The following is a 27483-nucleotide window of genomic DNA, read 5'->3' on the forward strand; positions in this document are numbered from 1 at the left end:
GATTACCCTTTTATCCCTTTAAGTTTTATCCTCTCATTTTTCTACATTTTTGGAGTGTGTTTAAATTGTTATTTGGGCTAAAACAATAATAAATGTGGTTTATTAGAGATAACTAACGTAATTTCTGTTTCTTTTTATTTGTTTTTCCATGGTTTTTCCCCTTTATTACATCGTTTACGTATGTCTTTGTACCAAAACATTAAAATGCGCATAAACGGCCAATTTTTTTATAATTTTATTCATAAAAACCTACGTCCGTTTAACGTGTATTTTTGAACTAAACTGTAAAAAAGAAAAAAATGCGTAAACTCGCGCTCATTTTTTTATGTTCTTTGAGAGCTTAAAGATGGTGTAGGTCCGAATAAGTTTATTTAGATTAGTAAAAACTGAGTAGACATATTAGTATATCACACTCTTTTAAAAGCGCTAGAATTTTTTTCGAAAATTTTATACTTAAACCAACTTAAACGCCGCTTGTCCTTCTTATAAAGCGCTTGGCAAATGTAGTAAAAATATTTTTTTATTTATTTCATTACGCTTAGTATTCTCGGAATATATTTTTTTTATTTTATGTAGAAATAAAGATTTATTTGAAACAATCGAAAATATAGATTGTTTAAATATAGAGAATAATCAGAATAAATAACATTTTTTAAATTTCTATAAAATATGAAAGAAAAGAAAAGAGATAATCTCTGCGGGACCATAATATCTGCGATAATATATCGTATGATCGAAAAAAACCATCAGTTGGCTTGGAAATGAACATGACATTCCCCGTATAATTTTACATATAAAAAATGATAGCGATTTTCATTTCATAGCATGACGCCGATTTTATTCGATCATACGGTATAAATATTATTCGACAACAAATTTTTACTTTAACAATAAACTTATAGGCAACTAGAAATACTATCATTCCACAATAATTTTTGTTTTTGTTAGCTTAGGTCAAAAATATTTAACAATAATTAATGAATAATGAATCTATAATACCAATATTGCAAAACAGTATGATGAACGAAATTATTTAAGAAATTTGTAATACAATTTAGAAATCTGGTCAAACATTATCTTTTTCATTTATTACCATTTCACAACTCTATTTCACATATTTATGTTTGTCAGTAACGATAAGTAGTTCGTCTCATGTGTTTCAAATCGTACATTTATTTTTTTGTAGGTATTATTTCTTTCGAACCATGTATAAAAATTTAACAATAGATTTTAGTCGGTAAGTAAAATCTTATTAAATTGAGAAAATATATACCTAATCCATAATTATTAAATATTCTTAAATCTATTTATACGCGATTAAGTCTAAAGTTTTAAATAAATAACAATACCTCAGATTTTAGCTCAGTATATCTTCAGTTAAATTATGACTAGACATTATTGTAAATACAGATATTATGGCTTACTTATTTACCTACTTTGATATGGTAATTTCAAAAACTTAAAAAGATTGTAATTAATTACTCTATTTCTATTATAATGAATACCTATTGTTTAAATCAGTTGTTACGAGGGACGACAAAAAGTATATTATTTTTTCTTTATATTTTTATTTATTCTATAGTTTGTTAAAAACTATAAATTTATAACATTTATATATTATGTATTATGCATCTTTGAATGTACTAAATACATAATATGGTATAAGGTGTATTTAAAAATACATTTAAAAAATTCAAACTCAGTCAGAAATAATTCAAATTGTTTACAGTTAGAAAATTGGAGAACGCTGGCATAGATGCCGCCTAATCTTTTTTTACCAGGGTCGGATTTCTTCTATTTTCTTCTATTTTATATACCATTTATAGTTTTTTTAAGTTTTGATATATCTATATTATTTTATATTATACCGGGTGGGTCTCAAAAGTGACTCACACCTATAACTTTTTTATTTTTTCAGATAAAAACGAGATTTGGTATATGACATAAATTAGGATTGATTGACGCGTATTCATTTGTTTTTGGTCACTTCCCGTTTCACCGGCAATGACTACAACTTTTGATTTTTAAACGACACTCTCGGTATTTTTTATTTATTCGATAGAAAAAGACACTCAGAATAGAATGACATGTCAACTTTTGACATATTCAATTAGAAAAAACTATCATTTTAATTTCAATTAGAGTGCCATGGTCATAAATGTAACGACAAGTTCACTTAAAATATCAAATGTGTAGTACCAAATTATTCCTTGAAAATGCTTTTTTCAAATATGCTAATGAGCCACCCTCACTCCATTTGAAAAAATTGAGATATGATTAAAAATACGATTTGGGCATCTTTTAACCGGCCATCGGCCAGGGCAAAACAAAAAAAAAACATTAGAAGATCAAATCTATTTTTTGCAAGGCTCCTTAAACTAGTGTTTAAAAAAAACTAGTGTTTTTAACGCAGCCATGGCCTTCTGGATTGAAATTTAAAAAAACGATATTTTTTGAGAGTGTCATTTTCTATCGAATAAAGTAAAAACATTTAAAAATAAAAAGTTGTAGTCATTTCCGGAAACAGGCAGTGACCGAAAACAATTGGAAACGTCTATCAATCCTAATTTATGTCATATACTAACATACCAAATCTCGTTTCTTTATCTGAAATAATAAAAAAAAGTTATAGGGGTGAGCCACTTCTGAGACGCACCCGGTAGAGTAGTTAAGAATTAATAGCAATATTTAAATCTAATTGAAATATTATATACCTAAGCAAAATTTTAGATTTAAATTTTAACAACCATCTATTTATATACAGGGTGTCCCAGGTTGAGCGCGCATTAAGGTGGCTTCCCACGGCCTGTAGTTTTACAGGCCGCGCCGCGCCGCAACGGAAAAACGGGCGAGGCGTAGATATTACCCTATATTACGGACTGCAGGCGGAACTCTTCCCACGGCGTGTTTGTGCCCGAGTACCTTTTGAAAACCAATCATCTGTTTACCTATTTTTGAGGTTACTAGTGTTCGGGATTGGTGATTACCTACCATTTTGTGATTATCAACAACTTATTTTGGATAATTATCAGTAATGTCAGATGAAGAAAAAACTGCTGCCGCAGCCGCTGTCATACTTTTTAACGGGTATTATTTACTTACGAATCAAAAGGAAAAGATAAAAAGGCGTTGGTGGACATCATCGTATAATAAGAGCCGAGCGAGGAAAAGTAATCCCCTTTCACTTTCTTTTTTTCACTTAGTGTGCCATGGAAATCTAGTGACATTATGGCTAACCTGATTTTTATATTTTAAGTAATTTCACACAGTTTTTTTACATTAAGTGATTTCGTTCGTCCACTCCATATTAAACCCACCAAAAGCAACAAGAGTAACAAAAACAATAATTATGTCTGTCTACATCAACAGGTCTGCACAGGCATGAACACACCGCGCTGGATCGGGCCTTTGAACTTACCGACTCGAAGCGGATTCGTCGCGCCTCCTCGCGTCACCTCAGGCGGCCGTCTTCCTATGGCGCGTTGGCGCGAGCTGGCGCGGTTTGGCCTGTAAAATTACGGGCCGTGGGAAGCCACCTTTAGAAGTTTCTAGAGGACTACAATATCTCTATCGGAGATTTTTTGCACATAATTGTTTCACAATGAGATCTTAAAATATTATAAACCTAAGCAAAATTTTAGATTTAAATTTTAACAACCATTTATTTATATACAGGGTGTCCCAGGTTGAGCGTGCATTAGAGGTTTCTAGAGGACTACAATATCTCTATCGGAGATTTTTTGCACATAATTGTTTTACAATGAGATCTATTGTTTAAAAATATTTTTAATATGGCGGCACTTCCGGAAATACCAGAAGTGCCGGCCTGTGATAGCAACTTTCTTATTTTAAATGGGTACCCCAATTTTTTATTATATATTTAAATTATCTGTAAAATTTTATGAATTTTGATGTCAAACACACTCTAATACCTAACCGTTTTTGAGAAAAAAAAATATTTAAAATTTTTGGAGGAAACAAACTGCCTGTCAAAAAAATTTGTATAGCCTAAACGTCAATTTTAGTGATTACCACAGCCACTGTGACATAAAGAGAAGACATGTGGCTATCTATTTCAAAAATTGAATTATTTGAATGTCATATAATATTGGCCCTAGCTGTCATGGAATGGCGAGATTAAAAAAATTTCATAAATATATTTTTTTTCAAATGGAAACCCACTTTTTTTATTTCACTAGTGAAAAGATTTTTTAATTCGTTAATTTTTGATTAAACATGTTCCTATACCTAAATTGTTTTTGAGTTTTTTTTATTAATTTTTAACAATTATGTGCAAAAAATCTCCGATAGAGATATTGTAGTCCTCTAGAAACCTCTAATGCACGCTGAACCTGGGACACCCTGTATATAAATAAATGGTTGTTAAAATTTAAATCTAAAGTTTTGCTTAGGCTTATAATATTTTAAGATCTCATTGTGAAACAATTATGTTCAAAAAAATCTCCGATCTAGATATTGTAGTTCTCTAGAAACTTTTAATGCACGCTCAGCCTGGGACACCCTATACCGGGTGCGTCTCAAAAGTGGCTCACCCCCTATAACTTTTTTATTTTTTCAGAAAAAAAAACGAGATTTGGTATGTTAGTATATAACATAAATTAAGATTGATTTTTAAATGACACTCCCGGTATATTTTTACATTATTCGATCATAAATGACACTCTGAATAGAATGACATATCATATGCCATACATATGCATACAGGGGGTGCCATTTAATAATCAAAAGTTGTAGTTATTTCCGGTGAAACAGGAAGTGACTAAAAACAATTGAATACGTCAATCATTTCTAATAATTTATGTCATATACTCACGTATCAAATCTCGTTTTTTTATCTAAGAAAATAAAAAAGTTATAGGGGTGAGCCATTTTTGAGACGCACCCGGTATATATGTATACGGATGGTAAAGTCGGATACTGTATATACTGATACATACTATATGCGTTAATGCGATTCGTGCATCAACGCATCAAATCGAAACATCAACGAATAGTGAGTAGCAGATTTAACGCAATGTATATCACATCTGTATTGACAGGTATTTTTCGTTTGAGCTATATAGCGTTACAATATGATGTCACATCATATTGTAACGTTTTAGCTAAAATATACACGGGGAGTTGAAAATAGAGCACGGAGAGCCAAACCCAACTCTCGGAGTAGGTAGATATGTATTCCTCGGAGGAAGAACATCTGTTGTTAGACGAGGATGGGGGTGGGGAATACCCTGTCCCCCCTACAACAGAAAAATCTCCATGTATGCTGAGTTATAGACTATATGATGAGTTATAACTCAAAAAAAGGGGGGCACAATAGATCTCTAAAGTTTTCCTAAAGACTAGTGACGTCAGTAGAATCTTATTAGTTCTCATATTCTGGCATTTTTTAAAATGTAGGTATTGCAATAAATTTATAATGGCTCTATATTTTAGGACATCTATATATTTATGCCCATTAAGATGGAAAAGTACCGTAAAAAGAATCGATAAGATACTGATAGCAAATAGAGGTGAAATTGCTTGTAGAATAATACGAACCGCCAAAAAGATGGGCATTAAAACTGTAGCTGTGTTTAGTGAAGCTGACAAAAATGCATTACACGTTGCTTTAGTAAGTAATAGCCGTAATAGTGTTAACTATAGATAATGTGTCTGTTATTGAATAAAAATACTAAGGAATGATACCTATACATATATTAACAAACTTGGAGAGATCGTTAGGGTGTTACCGAGGGTGTTACAATAGTACCGTTCGAATTTTTTTGGGCATGTTGATTTTGGTCTGGGGATCATTGCACTGGCTTTACAATGTATTACATTTAGAACTAAATTTAGGTAAAAAACAAAGCTGTGAACGTATTTTTAGATAAAATTGTAGACAAGGCCAACAATAAGTTTATTGAGTGGCTTACAACCACATAACCAATGTTTACTTTTATAAACAATTTCACTAAAACGATGAATACACGATTTTAATTTAGTATTATTATTCAAAATATGCTTTGGAGGTCCTTCAAAAGTCTTTAATTTTTCTAAATACACCATATAACTGAAGGATGATTACAGAAATTATTTCTATTTTATAGCCGCACTCATGATTCGGTTATTGCGACGCGCGACTATATTTTTTATTTTATACGGCGAACGACATGTAACGAGGACAGTCGCATCATCGCGCTGTCGAGATATTTTTATTTTTAGTGTTTAGCGTCGGTCTTTCGAACACAGTGTAAATAAATACCGTAAATCCGGACACCTTTAAATAGATATTAGCATATTATGTTTTAGTGTGTTATAGTTTTCTGTTTTTTATTTTTTTTTTACATTGTTATTATTTATATAGGCTAACGAAGCGTATGAAATTGGGCCTTCTCCATCATCACAAAGTTATTTGAAAGGCAGAACCATTATAGAGACCGCTAAGAAGTTCAACTGTCAAGCAGTTCATCCAGGTTATGGATTTCTTTCAGAAAATGTTGAATTTGCTGAGGATTGTCAAAAAGAAGGTGTGATTTTTATAGGCCCTCCTGCATCTGCCATTAGGGATATGGGTATAAAAAGGTAAAAAAAATAAAAAATATCATTTTTAAATCACAGTTAAAACTCTAAACGGACGAATCATTAATCATCAATCTCAATCTGAAATATGCAAGATTCCATAATCTTATTAAGTTTATTTAATGCCAGTTTTTCACAATTATCAGGGGTTTGACCAAATAAAATTTAAATTAAACTTACAAGATAGCAATAATTACTTTGAAAATGGACGCTTTAAACACTTTTCGGTACTTTTTCAATGCGGGCAGATTAAGTTTTGAAAGATTTTATAATTTTTGAAAATCCTGACTTTGCCAAGAGAAAATTATTTCCGTTCTTGTTTGGCGGTTGTTCCTGGTAACATAGCATCGCCAGATTCCGTACATCTGTTTGTTTTTTTCTTTTATACAGTGCATTGATATTCTGTGTCGTGTACTTTGCTAAATTATGATTTCTAACGAACTATTTTTTTGTATGCAGCACGTCCAAATTAATTATGTCAAAAGCTGGAGTACCTATTATAGAAGGCTATCATGGTGAGGACCAAAGTGTGGATAATCTAAAAAATGAAGCACGAAAAATAGGATTTCCTGTAATGATAAAGGCTGTAAGAGGGGGAGGTGGTAAAGGTAAGCCCAAACTCCCGAGATATTGCTTCTGATGTATTATTTATCATATATTATAATAATATCATATATTATAATCATGTATTATAATAATAATATATGATATATATTATTATTATAAATAAATATATTTATTTATCTCTATTACTTATTGAATAAATAGATTAAGGAAGGAGCTAACTAACAAAATTGATTAGGCAGGAAGTGGTGAGACTCAGTGGTGTTCCATTTGCTTTATAATTTTAAAATATAAAATCAGGTCTAACACAGACTTTTACAAATTTATACACTGTTATCTATTAAGGCTATTAGCCAATTATAAAACCAATTAAAAAAGAAATACTATATAATAGACATAGAGAAGCGCACCAAATTCGGTAAAAATTCAGTTACGTTAAACCTGCCAAGATAAAAGTTAAATAAAACTGAAGACGTTCCTTATTCCTGTGCCCCGCACCAATTTGTGCAGGTCCTTGATAGGATGGGAGCACAGTTCCTCCAGTTCCAGGCCTGCATTCCCATATTCCCAAATAGAAAGTGTCGCCTGCGATCCAGAGTCACACAGTGACATACGAGGGGGATGTAGCTATTAAACATCTAGACTCTAGACTGCTTGTGAAAACGAGTTTTATTTTAAAAATTATTCGACAATCGAAAGCTCTCATTCAATATACTCCCCTTTCCTCGCTACATATCGTTCCATTCTTATTCCCATTGGTTGAAGGAATGCTGGAAGTCTTCGTAAAAGCTGCGTCGATTTTCCTTTCGCTTCTTCCATCGACTCAAACCGCGTACCTTTCAAAGCAGACTTAATTTTCAGAAATAGAAAAAAGTCACAGAGTACTAAATCAGGTGAGTATGGCGCGTGTTCGAGCACTGGAATGCCTCTATTGATAAAATAACGCCGTGATAACGCTTCACAGATAGCAATAAGTTATAGGCACGTGCATTATCCTGATGATCCTGATGCAAGATCCACAATTTGCTTTTACACAACTTTAGCCGAGTCTCACAAACTCGCTCTCGCAGTGTTGCTAAAATTTTTAAATGTTAAGTCAAAAAAAAATATTAGCATGGCTTTAAATTATGATTTCGGCAGAAGAAAAATCTACGTTAGTTTCTAACCTCTATCGAAGAAGTAATACTACAGCGTCAAAAACGTGTTTAAGTGCTGTAATAATAGACATTTCCAGGTAACCATTGGCGACTCCTTCTTTAGTTACGTCATATTATTTATTCCTCTAGGACGTCTTTTATGCACGCACTGCACGCAATCTCGTTATTTAATAGCCAGACCTCGTATTATGTACTACCGTTGATTGAAAGGATTGGGAAGATACGCAACTAATAATAAAACTAACTAACCAACTAATAATGGGCGAATTCGTGACAAGGCTGATTTCATTTCCCCTTACGTCTCAAGTGCTGTACGGTGGGGACACCAATCGTTCTGCGGTCCACGCATAAAACACTTATTTTCTCTAATCCGACCGGCGAAGGCATCGAATATCGAATACGGTGTGGATCTGAAAGTGACAGTGTTGCCATATTAAAATGTGTAATATCTGTAATACGTTTGACGAAAATATCTTTGGATGAAAAATCAGCGTTTATGTATTGAAAATGTATTTGTATTAAACATTGAATAAACAACAAAAATAAAAATTCTTTTATAGATACTGAATATGTCGTATGATCGAAAAAAGTCGTTTAGTTGGCTTAGAAATGCCGATTATTGACATTTACCATAATATTTTATATATGAAATAACAGCCATCTTCATTTCCAACTCTGACGCCGTTCTTTGTTTAGTCATATATTATATTAAATTGTTTAATGATAGAAAATCCGTATTATCAACGTAGTGTGCCCAAAATTCTTAAATCTACAAAACTAAAATTCTGATTAATCAGTAGTTCTTCACTGTCTCCGGCAACCACTCACTCTGTCGACTGAAAGCAGAACTACGGTACAGTATTCTTTATCCGCTGCGCTGTAAACGACTAACAGCGCGCAGCGGCGTAGAGCCAAACTAAATCTCGGAATTCTCGGACAGGCTGACGGTAACGTCAGCTACACCCTGGATGGAGAGGTTTTGTACAACGAAATGGCCCATAAGGTTGCGAATCTTGTAATTTCTTCAATCAACGGTACTATGCTGTTTCATGATTTGTTGTTTCGCATAGCCTGCAGCAAAGACTTCCTTGATACATGTTGATTCTTTTTAGATAGCACTAGACAGTTATATGTTCTATCAAGAGAACTGTTATAATCCATGATACAAAGAATACAAGGTATGATATTGCACAGGTTGGTCACTACGTCACAGGTGATAAACGGCACCATTGGTCGGCAAGCTCTGCGCGCCAATTTCAAATTGTCAAACAGATTGTGTCATCTGTGAAATTTGATTGTGTCAAAATGTGAAAATAATTTTTGAAATGTCAAGCTCGATGTCAAAACATAACTTTTGGGGTTATGTCCTAATTCTTCCCTATTTTAGGTCTTTTTTTTTTATTAGTGGCATTTGAACAATATGGATATTTTTTTGTATGGCGTATAACGTCACAGGTGGTATGCGCAAACTTAACGAAATTGGAGCCGCTATCGATCATACCTTGTTTTCTTTGTACCATGGTTATAATCCGTCCTTTATTCCTGCTGAGCATGTCTGTTGATTCAGTTGACAGTGTGCTTCTCCTTGATCCAAAGTTTTATTTTCAAAGGGCTATAAATGGTTTATGACGTAGATTTTTATATTCATGCGTTAAAGATTAAAACTACGCCATTTAAAATAGCTACGAAGATGTTTTTATCTTATCGTATGAATATAAAAATAATATTTGACTCCTTCTTTAGTTATTTTATTAATATGCTTAATCAATTATTATTTTTTTCTCTGTACCAATTATGAAAACATTTAAAAACTAATACACTTACTCAGTCTTATTTGAAAAATGGCAAGCAATCTGTCTGGCCCATTTAACAAATGGTTGTATCTAAAAAGATTAGTTTAAGGTATGAGAATTGCCCGTTCGGAAGAGGACTTTGAAGAAGCTCTAGAATCAGCGAGAACGGAGTCTCAGAAGGCGTTTTCTGATTCCGTGGTCTTGCTGGAAAAGTTTGTAGAGGAGCCGCGACATGTGGAAGTCCAAGTTTTTGCCGACGCGCATGGCAACGTCGTTCATTTATATGAACGAGACTGTTCTGTACAAAGGAGGCATCAAAAGATCATAGAAGAGGCACCAGCCGTGAGTTCATTAATAAATTAGAGTAGCTGCATCTAAAGAAGTAGGCAGAAGCGTTAAGTCGGATCTGAGGCATGCATCCGTTGATACGATCATCCTTTTCGCGTAATTTTTCATCTGAAAATGTCTAATCCCTGTAACATTTCGTACCTTTTTCGTACGATAACGGATGTTTTGACAACTTTAGTCTAATCTTACTTTTTTGTTGGAAAATTTGGAACATTTATCCCTATCAGGAAGTGTCTTTGCAGATTATATTGATTGACGTATTTAATTGTTTTTGGTCGCTTCCTGTTTCACCGGAAATGACTACAACTTTTGATTTTTAAATGGCACCCTCAGTATATTTTTACTTTATTCGATAGAAAATTACACTCTGGATAGAATGACATATCATATGTCAACTTTTCACATTTTCGTATATGGTTTATTTGAAATTGTAACATGCGATTTATAACGACAATTTGACTCGAAATACCAAGTCGTAAAAAATGCTTTTTCCAAATATGCTAATGAGTCACCCTTGTTCCATTTGAAAAAAATTGAGATATGATTAAAAATACGATTTGGGCATTTATTAACCGGCCAGGACAAGACACGAAAAATATTAGACGATCAAATCTACTTTTCCAAGACTGCTTGATTAAAAATTAGTGTTTTTTAACACAGCAATGGCACTCTAGATTGAAATTTAAAATACAATTTTTTAAGCGAAAATGTCAAAAATTGGTAAATTAATGATGTGTCTTCTATCCAGAGTATCATTTTTTATCTAATAGGTAAAGTAAAAATATACAGAGGGTGCCATTTAAAAATTATAAATTCTAGTCATTTCCGGAGAAACAGGAAGCGACCAAAATCAATTAAATACGTCAATCAATCCTAATTTATGTCATATATTAACATACCAAATCTCGTTTTTTTTTCTGGAAAAATAAAAAGGTTATAGAGGTGAGCCACTTTTGAGCCATCGGTGTAATATTACATTTTAAAGAGCGCTAAAAATATTAATAATGTGCGCGTTTAGGGAACACAGCGGCTGACCGACCGCTGAGTATTTTACTCAGTGGCTGACTGTTTTGGGTGTAAAAAGAGACCGTTTAGGGAAACCGCTTACTCAGCAACTCAGCCGCTGACCGTCCCTGAACGCGCCCAATGACTGATAATTAAAATTCACAGAAACCGTTATGGAAATACCAAAAAATGTCAATTGGAATTGTATTTTCATCCTGATTGAAAGATCAGACTTGCCGCTTTTTTGTTTGTCTTTTAGTGAACACAAATTGCATTAAAAGCTTCAATAGCTAAAAGAGTATCTATAGCTTTAATTATTTTTATGTCGTACTAATCACGTTCTCTGTAGCCTTACACTTAGATGCGGTTATTCTACAGTCTGTATTAAGTATGCAGCGATTTATACTAAAGTTTGTTCAACAAGTCAGTGAAGATTTCGACAGATAACATTCAAAAAATGACAAACTAAAATTTACCTGTGAATTAAAATGATGAACATAAATGTCATGTATGTCCTCTAGTTGGACAAATTTCAACAATTTCAATAATTGTGAAATGAATTCAACTGAACATTTTCTAAATATTCGGCAATTAATATAGCTTAAAGCATCTTCATATTTTGTTTTCAATTTCTCAGCCTGGTTTGTCATGGGAAGTAAGAAACGAATTGGGTGCTGCGGCTGTCAGAGCTGCGCAAGCTGTCGGGTATTTAGGAGCGGGAACAGTTGAATTTATACTGGATAGAAAAGCACATAATTTTTATTTTATGGAGATGAACACTAGACTGCAAGTAGAACATCCAATTACAGAAATGATAACAGGTATTCCGTCGCAGCTTTCACAGAATAAAAAAATACCTACTTGTAGATATCGATGACGTCCAGCCATTCAGATTCTAACTCTCCAGCTCGCAGACATCTCTTCAGAGAAGAGAATGTCTGTAGATTTTAACAGATTTGACAATAACCTAAATTTTTATTGATTATTTTGTAGAGGTAGACAATGGTGGATAAGGAAATAAAATATTTATATACTTGGAATGACATTGTCTATAAGTTTGAAAATTTACATAATGTTTCGACTTATATTTGTCAATTGTCGTTTTCATCTAAAAAATAAAATTAATAAAACTGCTCATCGTTAAATCTTTCAGATTGCTGATAAGAGGCTTCCATAGGTTTTTGATCCCACAATGTTGGGCCCACTGAAGGTGTTCAGATTGTTGTGCATATAGGCCAATCAGTGCTGTTCTGTTTTAAATTATTCTGGCTTCTGATTACTCTATTCTCTGTTGATTGTTTCATTCTACACATGTTCTCTAATAAGCATGACTTCGTCGTGGCGACATTTTTTGACTCCATTGTATTGATAAGGGTCTCTAGATCTCGCTGATATACCGTTGTCGTCGTTAATGATATATTTTCATGACATATTTTGGAACAAAGATGGGCAGGGTTTACACCAATTTTACATCAGCGTCTATCACAAATCCAATTCTCTGCTTAACTGATATCAGTCTGCATTGACCTGATTGAAGTCGAAGAACACGTGTATCATTTCTACCAGTATTTAAGACTTCTCTAGTTGGGAACGCATAGTGCTGGTTCTTATTCTACGAATGATAATGTAATGCGTATACGCAAAGTTGCGAACGATATCAAGAATTGCACAGCTGTGCTTGTTTTGGTGAAAGGGTTAACACGTTAGTTTTTCTTCAAATTCCAAGTCATCATGTCCCGGTATCCATACTAGAGATGGGAATTATAGTTCCTTGGGAGAAACTAGTTCTTTAGTTCTAGTTCCTCCAGAGGAATAGTTCCTTGAACTAGGTCTTTAGTTCACAATAGTTCCCGACTAACATTGACATCCCGTTGCTTGCTAATGGGTTTCGTTCTCAGTCAGAACTATTTACAGTATGATCTGTATAATTTACAAAAACATATAGGTAAGTTTTATTGCAGATAAAAAAAAATAAATCACAGCTTAAAAAAACTATATTATACATGAAATGGAGCAAATAATACAAAAATTTTATGAAAATTGCATCTTTCCTCACTTCAAGATTTTTGTTTTTGTCTAAAAATTCAGAATATCTACTTCGTTCTATAAGATATTTCTAAATTTTCGGGACCTAAAGTGAAACATTCCCATTAAATATTGAAAGAACAAACTAAAAATCAAAAACAGTATCCATGGCAATTTTGTGTGGTAATTACGGCGGCTGTGGCAATAGACAAGGCCGAATCTATCGTCGTCGGCTTGTATTATATCTCGGATCTGCCGACTGAATAGATTCCCGTGAACTAGTCTTTTAATTAGTTTCTCTAGTTCCTCTAGGTTCGGATCCGATAACATACGGCTAGCACTCCACACTCCTGCCTAGCATCGGGCTACGATCGCGCTGACCGATCCGTCGCCGTCGCATATTATTATATATGGGTCACAGTCTCGAACCCGAAATAGGTCCTGAGGAACTAGTTCTTTGAGAAACCGGGAATTAGTTCCTTTCATTCCGGGGCCGGAATAGTTCATTGAAACTAGTTCGTTCACGAACTACACACCTCTAATCCATACCAACGAGATCTTGTTCTTTTCTTGAAGTAAATTTAATAACTTTTTACACTTTAGAGTTGACATAGATATGTATTGAATTGTTTTAAGTAATTTTTTGCCTGGTTCATAGTTCGAAAATATATTTAATATCTTTAATATTTTTTCGTTCTACTAGCATCTGTTTATGGTAGGGGAAAGGAGTCGAATATCGATCAGTGGCTAATATCGATCATCTTAGTTTTACACAATCCTACAGAGATATAAAACTATTAGCGTGCTGCCATCTGTTAAATCAGATCAAAATTACCAACAGCAATTTCAGGCAGTTTTATTGTAAGGTCGAGTGTGTACGCTCATAAATAGTTTTTGTGCAGTTTTCTTATAGTTTTTTCGGCTTTTTAAATAAGGTTTGTATTTATCAAGGTTAGAAAACCCTATGCTGTTATCAATAGTTTCATGGCACTTTAAGGTGTTTTATGTAGTGCTTACAAATATTATACTTGGTTGAGGTTGGGAGTTTTCAATGTTAAAAAAATGGCGTCCGTACGGCGGGCAATATCGGCCAGCATGATCGATATTACACGCCTATGATCGATATTGGCCTAATGCCTTATATTCTTTGCAGATGCCCCCAAAAAAATATTTTCGTAAGACAAACCGCTCTGCATGGTCTGAGGAAAATATGAAATGGGCTGTGAAGGCGGTTGAACAGAAGACACAGTCCATTAGAAAGGCGGCAAAATTAAATGGAGTACCACATGCCACGTTATGCGACAGATTGAAAAACAGGTATCCTAGTAAAAAAGTAAAATTAGGTAGGAAACCTGTATTAAATGAAGATCAAGAGACAGAACTGGCAAGTCATATTTTAAAATTGGCAAACATGTTCTACGGATTGACACCAAGTAAAATCAACTTTCCACCTAATTTTAACGTCGAAAAGAAAACCTGCGTTTTTTTTTTCGAATTTCTATCAGACGTCCAGAAGCTACCAGTCTTAACCGAGTAATTGCGTTTAATCGAAAAGATGTGAACTTATTTTACGACAATTTAGAACTAGTCTTTGAAAAATATAAATTTCCTGCAAGACGCATTTGTAACGTGGATGAGACGGGAATTAGTGGAGTACATAAACCTCATCGAGTTTTGACGGAAAAAGGGAGAAAACAGGTGGGTGCAATTACAAGTGGCGAAAGGGGTCAGACAACCACTGTTGTATGTTGTATGAGTGCCGCAAGAGACTTCGTGCCGCCAATGTTTATTTTTAAACGCGAACGTATGAATGTCGCTCTAGAAAAAAAATGGACCTGTAGATGCAGTCTACCGTTGCTCGAAGTCAGGATGGATCACTGAAGATTTATTTCTGGAGTGGTTAAAGCATTTCGCTCAATATGTAAATGTCTCTACTGTAGATCCAGTGCTAGTAATTTTAGATAATCATACCGCACACTCTTCCTTGAAGTCTTATAAATTCTGTCATGAAAACGGGATTGTTCTTGTTTCACTGCCCCCACACACTTCCCACCGGCTCCAGCCTCTGGACGTCACATTTTTCAGTTCACTAAAGACAGCATATAGTAAGGAAAGCGATCTTCATATGAAGACCCATCATTATAGCAAAATTGAAGTGACTGACATCGCAGAGCTCTTTGACAAAGCTTTTAATCGCATCACTTCTAAAGAAAAAGGTTTAAATGGGTTTAAAAATACGGGTATATTTCCGTTAGACAGAAACCTATTTGATGAGGAAGAATTTACTGAAATGTCAGTAGAAGCAACAGTAGGAGCAAATTCCGACATCGAAAGAGAAGCTAGCGAATTAAGCTTTTCTCCCGAAAATTCGGTTTATTTAGATTCGAAGCCCGGAACTAGTACGGCTTCAGACTCATCATATGTACCACCCAAAAGCTACTATAAAAAATATGTGTCAAACTACACCGCCACTGGAAACCTATAATACGAAGCCGCGTGCTAATTTAGAGAAAAAAAAGCGTCAGCGCAGGTCATCTTCCAGCGATAGCTTTTCAACAGACATTACAGAGGTCTCCGACGAAAACGCAACCGAAGATGGAGACAAGACCGTTTAGAAAAACCACTCTTTAAAAAAAGAAAACAAATGTCCCAAATACTAACATCCACTCCGCTGCAGGCATCTTTAGAGAGTGTTTAATGCTTCGATAAAAATGGCAGTAACCTGTTAATTATAAAAATTTAAGTTTTAATTTCTAGATATAAAAGTAAATTTAATATTGGGGTAATAAAGAATAATCCCACATAAAAACGTATTTTTTAACGATCTTAATAAAAATAGAAAAATCTAACGTGATTTTAAGATATACGGCGTAAATACGGTAGCAGAGAACTAGACACGCCATAATATTATTCTTCAGAGGCTGGAGCGCACTCTGTCAACTATTCAGTCAAATGCTGATAGGTGACATCACAATTCGCGTCATTTCAAACCAGTGAAATTTGTATTGAATTTGATTTGTTATTTATTCCTTAATTGTAACTTCGTTGCATTTCTTTTTGTATTGAGAGAGTACTTTTTAATCACTTCAATTGAATTTTATATTAAAAATAACAAAAATTTACTATGGTTAAACACCGGATTAAGATTACTAAAACAACTCCTTAAATATCGGTCAGTTTGACTGGATCACGTAAAATGAAATGACGAATGACGAAATTACTGATGTAGCGTTAAATTCTTCAAGTGGCTGATGAGGAATTTCCACATGTTTTTAATATTAACGCTCTGGCCCGAATGAAGAGTGTTCAAATTTTTAGACCTATGTCAGGGGCTAAACTAGTACTGCTCTTGTACTGGCTCATTAATTATTTTCACATCCGATCACTGTATCTTGTATCAGTGGCGGACTAAGCATGTCGGGGGCCCGGGGCGGCGAAGCTAAATGTGGCCCCCGGTCTGTTTAGATAATGATATACTTCTAATACACATTTTGTAAAAATTGAAAGACGTATGTATAATGGTTGGCAAAATTCAAGTATTTATACAGGGTGTCCCAGGCTGAGCCCGCATTAGAAGTTTCTAGAGAACTACAATATCTACATACAAGATTTTTTGCATATCATTGTTTCACAACGAGATCTATCGATTAAAAATATTTTCAATATGGCGGCACTTCCGGAAGTACTGGAAGTTGACAGCAATTTTCTTATTTTAAATGGGTGTCCCAATTTAAAATTTTTTTTCCTATAAAATTTTATGAATTTTAATATTAAACACTCTATACCTAACGTTAACCGTTTTTGAGAAAAAAAAATATTTATAATTTTTGGAGGAAAAAAACTGCCTGTTAAAAATATGTATACAGGTTGTTAATTTGTTTATTACTCGCGGCAAGAGCTTTATGGTTGAAATATGGCAACCTCGGCCCGCTCGACGATAGACGACGCGACGGACGGGACGAGTCGGCAGAAAACCCTATAAGTGCATGCGTTCTCAATAGGCAGTGTTGCCATTCTGTTCCCCTATAAGTAACTGTCGAGTTAACAACCTGTATAGCCTAAACGTCAAATTTAGTGTGATTGCCACAACCACTGTACCATAAAGAGAAGACATGTGGCTATCTGTTTCAAAAATTAAATTGTCCGAATGTCATATAATAATGGCCGCAGCTATCATGGAATTGAGCGATTAAAAAATTATCATAAATCATTTTTATCAAATGGAAATCCACTTATTTCACTCGTGAAAAGGTTTTCATTAGTTTCGTTTTAAAAATTGTTAGTTTTTGATTATGCATGTTCCTGTACCTAAAATAATTCGTTTTTCCGGACACCCTATATACTGTAATAATTATAATAAAAATCCATATAGATATAAATTCATCAGCAGTGCCGTCTTTACGTAGGTATCTGATGGGCACTGGCCCCCGGAGTATTAAGGGCCCCAGCTCTAAAAAGACATCAAAAACGATAACATCAATTTTTTAAAGCTTATAATAATATTTTTAAATCGAAAAACGATTGCAATTTGATGTAATAAAACAAGTAAGTGCAAAAGTAAAGTGTTTTGATGTATTGTGGTGAATTAGTGTTTTATTTTGTTGTTATAACACCAAAGGTTCCAACCCCAACTGTAATAAATTAGAGGTATTAAATTATTGAACATAATTTTGCTGACGAGCCATATATCTACTACCATTCACGGGCCATGCAGTATTAGATCAGGAAATCCTCGACCGAATGACCGAAAACAAACAAAGTGATGGAAATACCGGTTCCACATATGTGCCGCGTTACTTTCGCGACCGTTCCAGGGAAATACCGCGACAAAATATCGCGATTTTGTAAGTCCTCCAAGATCCGAGGGGCCCCTTCGCTGTCTCAGGCCCGTGGCCCCCGATATACTAAAGATGGCATCGCTCATCGTCGGTAAAGAAGCTAGAATATAAGTTATGCTGTGCATTGGTTGTAATTTAAAATGTATATTCAGTAAAAATAAATAATGAAACCATTGAAAAATAACTTAAAAGCTAAACTAAATAAATTCAGTCTCAAAATATATAAAAAATAATAATTATTCCATATTTTAAACAAAGAAAATTACCCCTTGATTTAATTTCCTAAATAGAAAATGCCCTTGACAATTATTGGGGCCTGATAATTGATAATTAAGTAAATATCTGCTTCCATTTATACTGTTTATAGTTTGCGTATACGCATGATTTGCATATTCCTCCTACAAACTTCTTCATAACTACTCAACACATATTGGCCTTGTTTGCCAGTTGAATAAAAAATTATTTATTAAGATTCGGAGGCCCCCTAAAAGACGGGGCCCGGGGCGGACCGCCCCTTCCGCCCCCCCTTAGTCCGCCACTGTCTTGTATTGATTGATCCATACGTGTTCTGTGATACAGGATTTCGTGGTGTCATCTGTTGACATGTTTTTCTAGTGAATTTTGATTCGTACTTATAAAAGTCCGTTAATCTCGCCCATATAAAGGGCACGATGCTCACAAGGAATTTTGTGAATTGAGATGGTTTATGGTATTTTTAGAACTTGTTTTGCTCAAAGCACTCGTTGCCAAAGTCGTAAAACAATGTTTTAATTCAGTACTTTCGGCTAATCTTCTCTATTTAGTCACTAATTTCTTTATAAGGGATGCAGAGTAAAATATGAATTTTATTCATTGGTCTATCGCTTGATTGATTTTATTTGGTTGCCAATTTACCTGATAGTAGATTCACTTTAATTATATCTGCAGAATATCTATCTTGCTGCAAGTCCTTCGTGATATTTTGTGATGACCATTCTTCAGAAATGATCTATAATGAATGGCCGGAAATCATCGAGAAAGTAAAATAGATTTAAATATAAATTAAGGAATGAAGAGCGCTATTTAAAAAGTTTAAATTCCAATAGGTACTGATCTGGTAGAATGGCAGATAAAAGTTGCATCTGGAGAAGAACTTCCAGTGAAACAGAAAGACATTCCGTTGCGAGGTCATGCATTCGAGGCTAGAATCTACGCAGAAGATCCTCAAGGGGGATTTCTACCAGGAGCGGGACCATTGGAATACCTAAAAACTCCTTTGCCATCTGAGGATGTCAGAATTGAAACAGGTACTTTAATTGTTTGGTTCAATTTCAATCGTCAAATACCTAATTCTTACACTAAGTTTAACGATAAGAGTAAATAATAACTTGGTTTATATCTGAACTCATACTGAACCGAGTATGTACGGTACAACCGTGCCTAAAAGTTATTGGCCTATATCGAAAGTCCAAAGTAGACTGAATCCTTCTTTAAAAGACGAGTAACAGAAATTTTAAAAAATTGGTCAAGTGCGAGTCGGACTCGCGCACGAAGGGTTCCGTACCATTCATTGTCTATACAACATTAAACACTATATTATTATAAACTTTTTTTCCGATTTAGCTGAAATTTTGAATGCGCGTATAAGTAATTTAAAAAAAAATGAAGAAACACATTACTAAAAATTGTATTAATCAATAATAAATATGTAAAAAGTAAAAATAAATATGTAAAAATATGTAAAAATTAAAAAAAAACGATTAAAAAAAATAAGTCGCCTTGACTAGGATTCGAAGCTGCCTTACTACGGCTCCAACGTCATAGGAGCGTAAACTCCTAACGCTTTAACCACGCGGCCACCGAGGACTTCTTAAAAATTCTTACTTAAAAGATAATGTTTAGTGAAAGTACCTACTTTTTTATTTATAAACATTTATTTAATTCTGTTTTTAGTATTTGTTCTTATAGCGGCAACATAGATACATTATCTGTAACAATTTCAACTGTCTAGCAATAAATGAAATTAAAAAATAACTACTATTTTAATAAACGCAAAAATAGCACAGTATTTATACGGCGAAGTTATAAAAATTTGGAAGAACTAATAATGCACTGACGCATACAAAAATCAAACGAATACTAAATTTCATTTGTCAAAAGCATTCGATAGTCGTGGCTCAACGATAACCATTTAGTTGCACGGCGAGGTTGTCACATATGCTTTAGTATACAAATGAATGAATGATTTTATTCGAATAAAAACATTCGATAGTTGAAATCATTCATTCATTAACCATTCGATAGTCTAATTCATTCGATAGTTCCCATCGCTAATAGCTATTATAGCTTGATTTTATCTGTAGGTGTACGACAAGGTGATGATGTTTCTGTATTTTACGATCCTATGATAGCAAAATTAGTGGTATGGGGCAATGATAGATTTGAAGCACTTTCCAAGTTAAAAGTTAAATTGTTGGAATATAATGTATGTATATGTATAATAAATGTAGTCGATAATGATTCAGTATTGAAACTAAAAAAAATCGCATTTCCATTGTGTTGACCATATTTGTAAATTGTTTACACTTGATTACGGTCAGTGATACATCTGACTTTTTTTGACAATGATTCATATGTGTCATAAGGTACAAATATGTATAAATAAACACATAGAAAGTCCGAAATTCTTTTAGTTTCAATAATATAAATATGTTAGATAATGAGAGTTGAAGACATATTACATATGTGTGATCTTGAGTTTAACACTAAATTCGAACTTGCATAGTATTTAGTGATGGTTTGAACAGATGAATATCTAGCAAGGGCAAGCCCAAAACTGGATCCTGCAAGACCAAGACCATGGAGATCTTGGTCTTGGTCTTGCATTTGCTCATCATTAGCTACTAAACTAAAACTTCAAAACCAAAAGAAAGAAGACAGGATTTTCTGATATTGTAGAAAATATTTTTTTTTGTATGAAATAAGCCAAAGATGTGTTTAAATTAATTTTCATTATTTTGATTTCATTATATTTTGTTTATTTTTTATGTTTAATATCCATTAGATAGCAGGATTGGAAACAAATATAAATTTCTTACTGGATTTGGCGAACCATGGTGAATTTGAAGCAGGCAATGTTCACACTAACTTCATCAAAGATCACGAAGATACTTTATTTAAAAATGTTGCACTTAACGAGGTACAACTAATTCAAGCTGCTACATCTATAGTTCTACTGGACAAACTGGATGAACTGAAGGTGGCTAGTTTCAAAAACGACAGCTTCAATCCGTTTACTGTCGAAGCCAATTTTAGGGTTAACTATCACCATATTAGAAATATTCAATTGCAGTTTGATGATAAGGGTAGGTATAACGAAAGGGTATAACTAAAAAAATAGGTATAACTAGGTTAATTTCACTTTTTTCACACATTGACCGAAGACTAAACTATAAAGAAAAAGTAATTTAAAATATTAACGACAAGTTTATATTTTATCTTGTTCAAACATCTAGCTATAAAACATTGTTGATTTACTTTATTTAGATAGGAAATCTAAATTAGACTCTGATAATTTTAATTGAAATAATTGTAAATTATTATTATTGTTACATTTTTACTAGGTTCCGTGACGATAATTTAAAGTCTTATTTATTTAGCAGAATGTATTTTCACTAACGAAAACAACAAGAAACTATATAACACTTAAAAACTAATTATTAAACTTGTATACAACTACACTCAGATACAAAAAAACGCAACGGAATTTTTTTTAAAAAAATTTAAAGTGTAATTTTTTTAATTTTTAGCCCTTTTTTCATGATTTTTTTAGCAAACTGTATATAAATATATCTACTTTAATTTATAAACTCAGTTTTCTCTAAACTTTAGTATTTGGCTTATTAATTAATAAGGGTTGTTTTTTACCTTAAATTTTAAAACACCCTGTGCAATAATTTCGTGGTAAATTTTTCTAAAACATTATTTTTTGGCCAGAACTATGTCTTCTGAGCATTTTGTTTTTAAGCTCATGTCAACATCTTGGTTAATTTTTAAGAGCCAAATGAACTTGCCACCAACAATTTACAATTTTTTCAATAATTATTACTTTTTGATGATATTTTCTAATATGACTAGGTGACTATTGTCGTAATGCCATATTGACTATGCATATTGACAATTACATTTTGTATACCTGTGATTGAATATGGTCCTTATTATCGAAGATTGCGCAAAATCCGTTGCCTTGTTGTTGAAAATGGGCGAAATCACAGAAGAGGGGCAAAATTATGAATATGTGGCTAGGGTAATACACTTTCCTCGCTCTACAATATCTACGGTAGTGAAACGTTTTAGACACACTGGCCGAAATATGCGTAAAGCTGGTTGTGGTAGGATGTAACGATGGGCATTACGATTCTTTTTAGTGAATCGAATCACACGATTTAATTTCTCATATTGAATCGTCTCCTACGATTCGTTCATTTGAGCGAACCACATGCACAATTTACGTTTCATAAAAACAAGAATCGTAACTGACACTACCAGCGATTTTTTTTTGGTCATACAATTACTTAATAATTTGGTCATACAATTACTTAAGGGACCAGAAAAAGAAATATACAGTTCTTTATTTGTTTTTCAACACTTTATGACACTGGCGTAATTTGATTATATTATTTTACCAATAATATTAAAATCAATTCATTTCATATATACTATTTATTAAAGACTTCTTAATACCAATTTAATATTTTTAGAGCCATATTTTAATTCCGATTTAATAATCATAATATAACATCGCATGATCGAAAAAAAAATGGCGTTCAGTTGGCTTCGAAATGATCGATGACATTCCCCATATAATTTTACATATTAAAATCGAATTTTACATATTAAAAGCGGACTTCATTTTATAACCATCGCTGACGCCTTTTTTCTCTCATAATGAGCAGAGGCCAACAATATTTATTTGGAATTGCATAAAAACACGATTTCATCTTTTAGTCCGATATTTAATGGTTTATAGTCGGTAATATTATTTTAACAAAAATATTAACGTGAAAATTAAATACCTTACAGATACTCCCGTACTAAGCACAGTATAAATAAGTTTTTTTCTTGTAAATAACTTATCGTTTGCATTTTATTTATGCCCATGATGTTTGTTTAGGGCTTTTGTTCAGGTTTATAATGGTGCCTGACTCTATGCCTATATCACCGCCGCGCCGTAGAAACGAACGATCGTATTGTAATCCGATTCAATTATCACGATTTTTTTTTACGGCTCATCGTTCAAATCTTTTGGATCCGTGCTGGCCACGATTCAGTTGAACGAATTGTATTGTAAGCAATGAATCAATTCTTACGACTCTGAACGACTGATCGCATTGTGATCCGATTCAATTCACACGACTCTTTTTTACGGCTCATCATTCAAATGTTAGGATCCGTGCTGGCCACTCAATTGAACGAACAGTATTCTAAGCAATGAATCGAATCTCACGATTCATTTTTAATACTCGTTTAAATCAACGACTCGTTCAATCTTTGCCCACCTCTAGTAGGAAGCGCAAAACTAGCGCTCTAGACTAGACGATTGATATATCAGAATCAACGCTTTGAGGGACCGTCATTTAACGACGGTGCACACAAGAAGTTAGCATCAGAAGCAACCTCGTCATATTAAAAAATAATATCGTACGATCGCAATAGCGCGTCGAGCATCTGTAGCTCCTAACATAAAAAGCTTACGAATTTTGTTTAATTGCAAGCCTAAAGTATATATTAGGAGGTATTTCAGGAAAATAATTTAACCTCTACGCGGTGGCCAAAAAAAGTACTTTAGTTTTGCACTTAAACAAAATTTCCATGTTTTTAACTCTATGCCCGACGCACTATTGCCGAACCCTGTATAGGAGTTATATATTATTTTTTTCTAACTCTCTTTCAGAATACAATATTAAAATTAAATTCCTAAATAAGCAAGGAGAATATGAGGTCTCTTGCGACAATGGAATCACTTGGACGCAAGTCAGTGCTAACCTCGATACCAAAAATAATGAGAACGTTTTAGTGTCTTCGATAAATGGTCACAGAAGTAGGATAAATGTATTCCGGAATAGTGACATACTAGCAGTTTTTGATAAGGTGAGTTTTTAGCTTTATAAATCATATAAATCAAAGCTTTATAAACCATACAGGGGGCCAGTGTTCCGACAAAGCCCCATGTCGAGTTTCCCATTTTGGATTTTCACACTAAAAAAGTATTAAGTCGAATCTTGTATAGTGTTTCCTCTCTTATAACTGAGTGATTTTTGAAGTATGATTTGGTTTATGATTTTTGTATTAAGTTTAAAAAAAAAGATAAAAAGTTGCCATTTATTGAGGCTTTTTAACTGGAAATACTTTATATATGATGAATTTTTCACAACTAATCATACTTTAAAGAGAGTCTAAATTATTTGTTATACCGGGTGCGTCGCAAAAGTAGCTCACCCCTATAACTTTTTTATTTTTTTCAGATAAAAAACCAGATTTGGTATGTTAGTAAGTACGTATATGAAATAAATTAGGATTGATTGACGTATTCAACAATCTAACCAAACCTAACATTACACTTGCTAAAACCAAAATCGATAAAATTATTGAATAATTTTTAATTTTTTGAAAATAAATGAAAAATTAGATGATTTGTTTTCTATTAAGAAATAAAAATATGCTATTTTATAATTTTATTGCAGCTTTAAATGTGCTAAAAATTAGTCAAAAATCGTCATATTTCAAAAACCATGCAATATACAATATAGAATATAGAATACGACATATTATTGTATCACTGGAACATGAATTGTATAATAAACCCAATGAGGAATACATCATTCTATACAGGGTGGTCCGAACTGTATTCCGGAAACTTCGGCAGCATATTCTGCAGATAAAAATAAGTAAAAAAGTTCGTATAAATGTATGTCCTAAAATGCTTAGTTTCGGAGATACAGGGTGTAGAAGTTTCATTCTTGTTTCGATTTTATCCAAATAATTTCTGAAGTAACGTCAATTTTTGGATCAAAATTTGTGCCTGGGAGTTTTGTGACACGAGAAATTTGATTTTGATGTCAAAATGACTCCTATTTGTAGGGTGCGCCACCTACATGTGTTTTAACTGTTTTGAAGAGTAATAACTTTTTCTCCATACCGGTATAAAACTACTAACCGAGCTACTAACTAAAAAAATATACATTTCCATGACTTTGTACGTAAAAAATGTATCTTGGTAAAAATCGCTACGAGCAACCGTTCTCAAGATATTTAGAATGGAAATAGTCAATACATGTCATTATTAACAAAAAATAAGCACAAGTTGAGTATTTGACTGAAATAATAATTTTTTATTTTTTTAAATTAATCATAAATTTTTCTACGAAAAAATGGTGATTAAACAATTTCTGTTCAACTTTTGGCATAAAAAGATTTCAAATTTATAATTTCAGTTTATTAACTATTTAGTCAAAAGTTCTATCTCGAAAACCATTACTCGTAGCGATTTTTACCAAAAGACCTTTTTTATATAAAAAAAGTCGTAAATGAACATTTTTTTATTCAGTAGTTTTATACAGGTATGGACGAAAAGTTATTACTCTTCAAACCAGTTAAAAAATATGTAGGTGGCGCCCTCTACAAGTAGGAGTCATATTGACAAGAAAATCAAATTTCTCATGTCAAAAAACTCCCAGACACCAATTTTCATCCAAATATTGACGTTACTTCAGAAATTATTTGGAAAACACAAACTTCTACACCCTGTATCTCCGAAACTAAACATTTTAGGACATAATTTATACGAACTTTTTTACTTATTTTTATCTGCAGAATATGCTGCCGAAGTTTCCGGTATACAGTTCGGACCACCCTGCATAATGAAAAAAAAAAACAATAAAAAGTATCAACACACATTTTCTAAAAAAAGTTATTACTATTACTGAAAAGATTTGCGTATAGTTTCCTTTAAAATGGATTCATCGGTATATATCTGATGTGCCAATATGACTTGGAGTACGAAAATTGTCCTACATTAATAATTAATTTGTTTTGACATTTGTTAAATAAATATTTACATTACTGAACATTACAATTTCCATTTTAATTTTAGAATGGAAAAACCCAATTTGTCATACCACACATAACATATTCTACTGAAGATGATGCATTGGCTTCTAGTAGTGGTAATAAGGCAGTAGCTCCAATGCCTGGAATTTTAGACAAATTACTGGTAAAAGTAGGAGATAAAGTTAAGAAGGGAGACTCACTTTTCGTCCTGATTGCTATGAAAATGGAGTATGTTGTTAAAGCAACTCGTGATGCAACAATCTCGAATATCAGTTTCAATATTGGCGATAGCGTCTTGAAGGATGCTGCTGTTATACAATTTGATGAAGCTGAAGAAAGCGCTTAATAATTTTTTGAATTATTGGCAAATATATTTTATACTGTAATTTTTACATGATGATTTTATTTATTTTGCCGTTACAAGAACATTCTAAAATACAAAACAACACCCCATGGTGGGGCGTCATAGATGATTCTTCTCATATACCAAGTCAAAATCCTTTAGGACTTATAATAGAGATTATTACCATTTATATTACCCATGCAAATCAACAAGTTCCTACCAAATAAACTTTTAGTCACATTATTATGTTTGACCGACGCAGCGTTGCCCACTTTTATGTATTTTCTTTTAATCAAAATATTTTAGGAAACAAAAGTAAATTAATTATAAATATACAGACAGTTATTATTTATATCAACAAAACTCACCTTCTTAACAGCACTTAATGGACATAAAGAGCCGTTATTACCGTTTTTCCGTTCAAAATATTTTGAAGTTGCGATGAGTTTTTACGGCTATTAAGCTATCTTGTACACTTCGCACTAAAAGAGGTTGTAAAAAGAGCAATGTTCGACTGTAAGGTCTGCTAGTAAACATTTTTAAGCTTAAAGTATTAGAACGCTATTTATTTAAACCAAAAACTCGGAATACAAAACTATATAATAATAATAATAGCTCCCGTATATAGCGTTTAACGCCTTGGGAGTAGCAAGGTACACCTTGCCATACTAGAGCCATTCGGTATACAAGGAAGGTAATGTAGCGAGCTTCAACCGCCTATTACCTCAGGATTGTGAATCCCA

At 33.2% G+C, this 27483-nt stretch overlaps 1 protein-coding gene across 2 annotated transcripts; it reads left to right on the plus strand.

Annotated features, from left to right (window-relative positions):
* The first annotated feature begins 983 nt into the window (after window positions 1-983).
* LOC115889480 (methylcrotonoyl-CoA carboxylase subunit alpha, mitochondrial) lies at window positions 984-26789 on the plus strand. 2 transcript variants are annotated; one of them, XM_030909485.1, is made up of 12 exons: window positions 984-1237; window positions 5455-5632; window positions 6365-6582; window positions 7039-7187; window positions 10203-10435; window positions 12084-12267; window positions 19395-19595; window positions 20652-20773; window positions 21353-21653; window positions 24242-24438; window positions 24813-24841; window positions 26441-26773. In XM_030909485.1, exons 1-12 carry the CDS (start codon window positions 1206-1208, stop codon window positions 26472-26474), a joined length of 1878 nt encoding a protein of 625 aa, XP_030765345.1. In that variant the 5' UTR covers window positions 984-1205; the 3' UTR covers window positions 26475-26773. The 2 variants fall into 2 exon arrangements, with proteins under 2 accessions (XP_030765345.1, XP_030765344.1); XM_030909484.1 differs by lacking the exon at window positions 24813-24841 and having other exon boundaries at window positions 985-1237; window positions 26441-26789.
* The last annotated feature ends 694 nt before the right edge of the window (window positions 26790-27483 follow it).

This window comes from Sitophilus oryzae, unplaced genomic scaffold (assembly GCF_002938485.1).
Source record: "Sitophilus oryzae breed Bouriz unplaced genomic scaffold, Soryzae_2.0 scaffold_815_pilon_pilon, whole genome shotgun sequence".
Classification (NCBI taxonomy): domain Eukaryota; kingdom Metazoa; phylum Arthropoda; class Insecta; order Coleoptera; family Curculionidae; genus Sitophilus; species Sitophilus oryzae.

Bases quoted from the DNA above. Each gene is read 5' to 3' on its own strand.
- LOC115889480 (XM_030909484.1), top strand. From the start codon at position 1,206: ATGTATAAAAATTTAACAATAGATTTTAGTCG. The intron at 6,583-7,038 runs GTAAAAAAAATA...TTTTGTATGCAG, and splicing joins AGGGATATGGGTATAAAAAG to CACGTCCAAATTAATTATGT. The intron at 19,596-20,651 runs GTACTTTAATTG...TTTTATCTGTAG, and splicing joins GGATGTCAGAATTGAAACAG to GTGTACGACAAGGTGATGAT.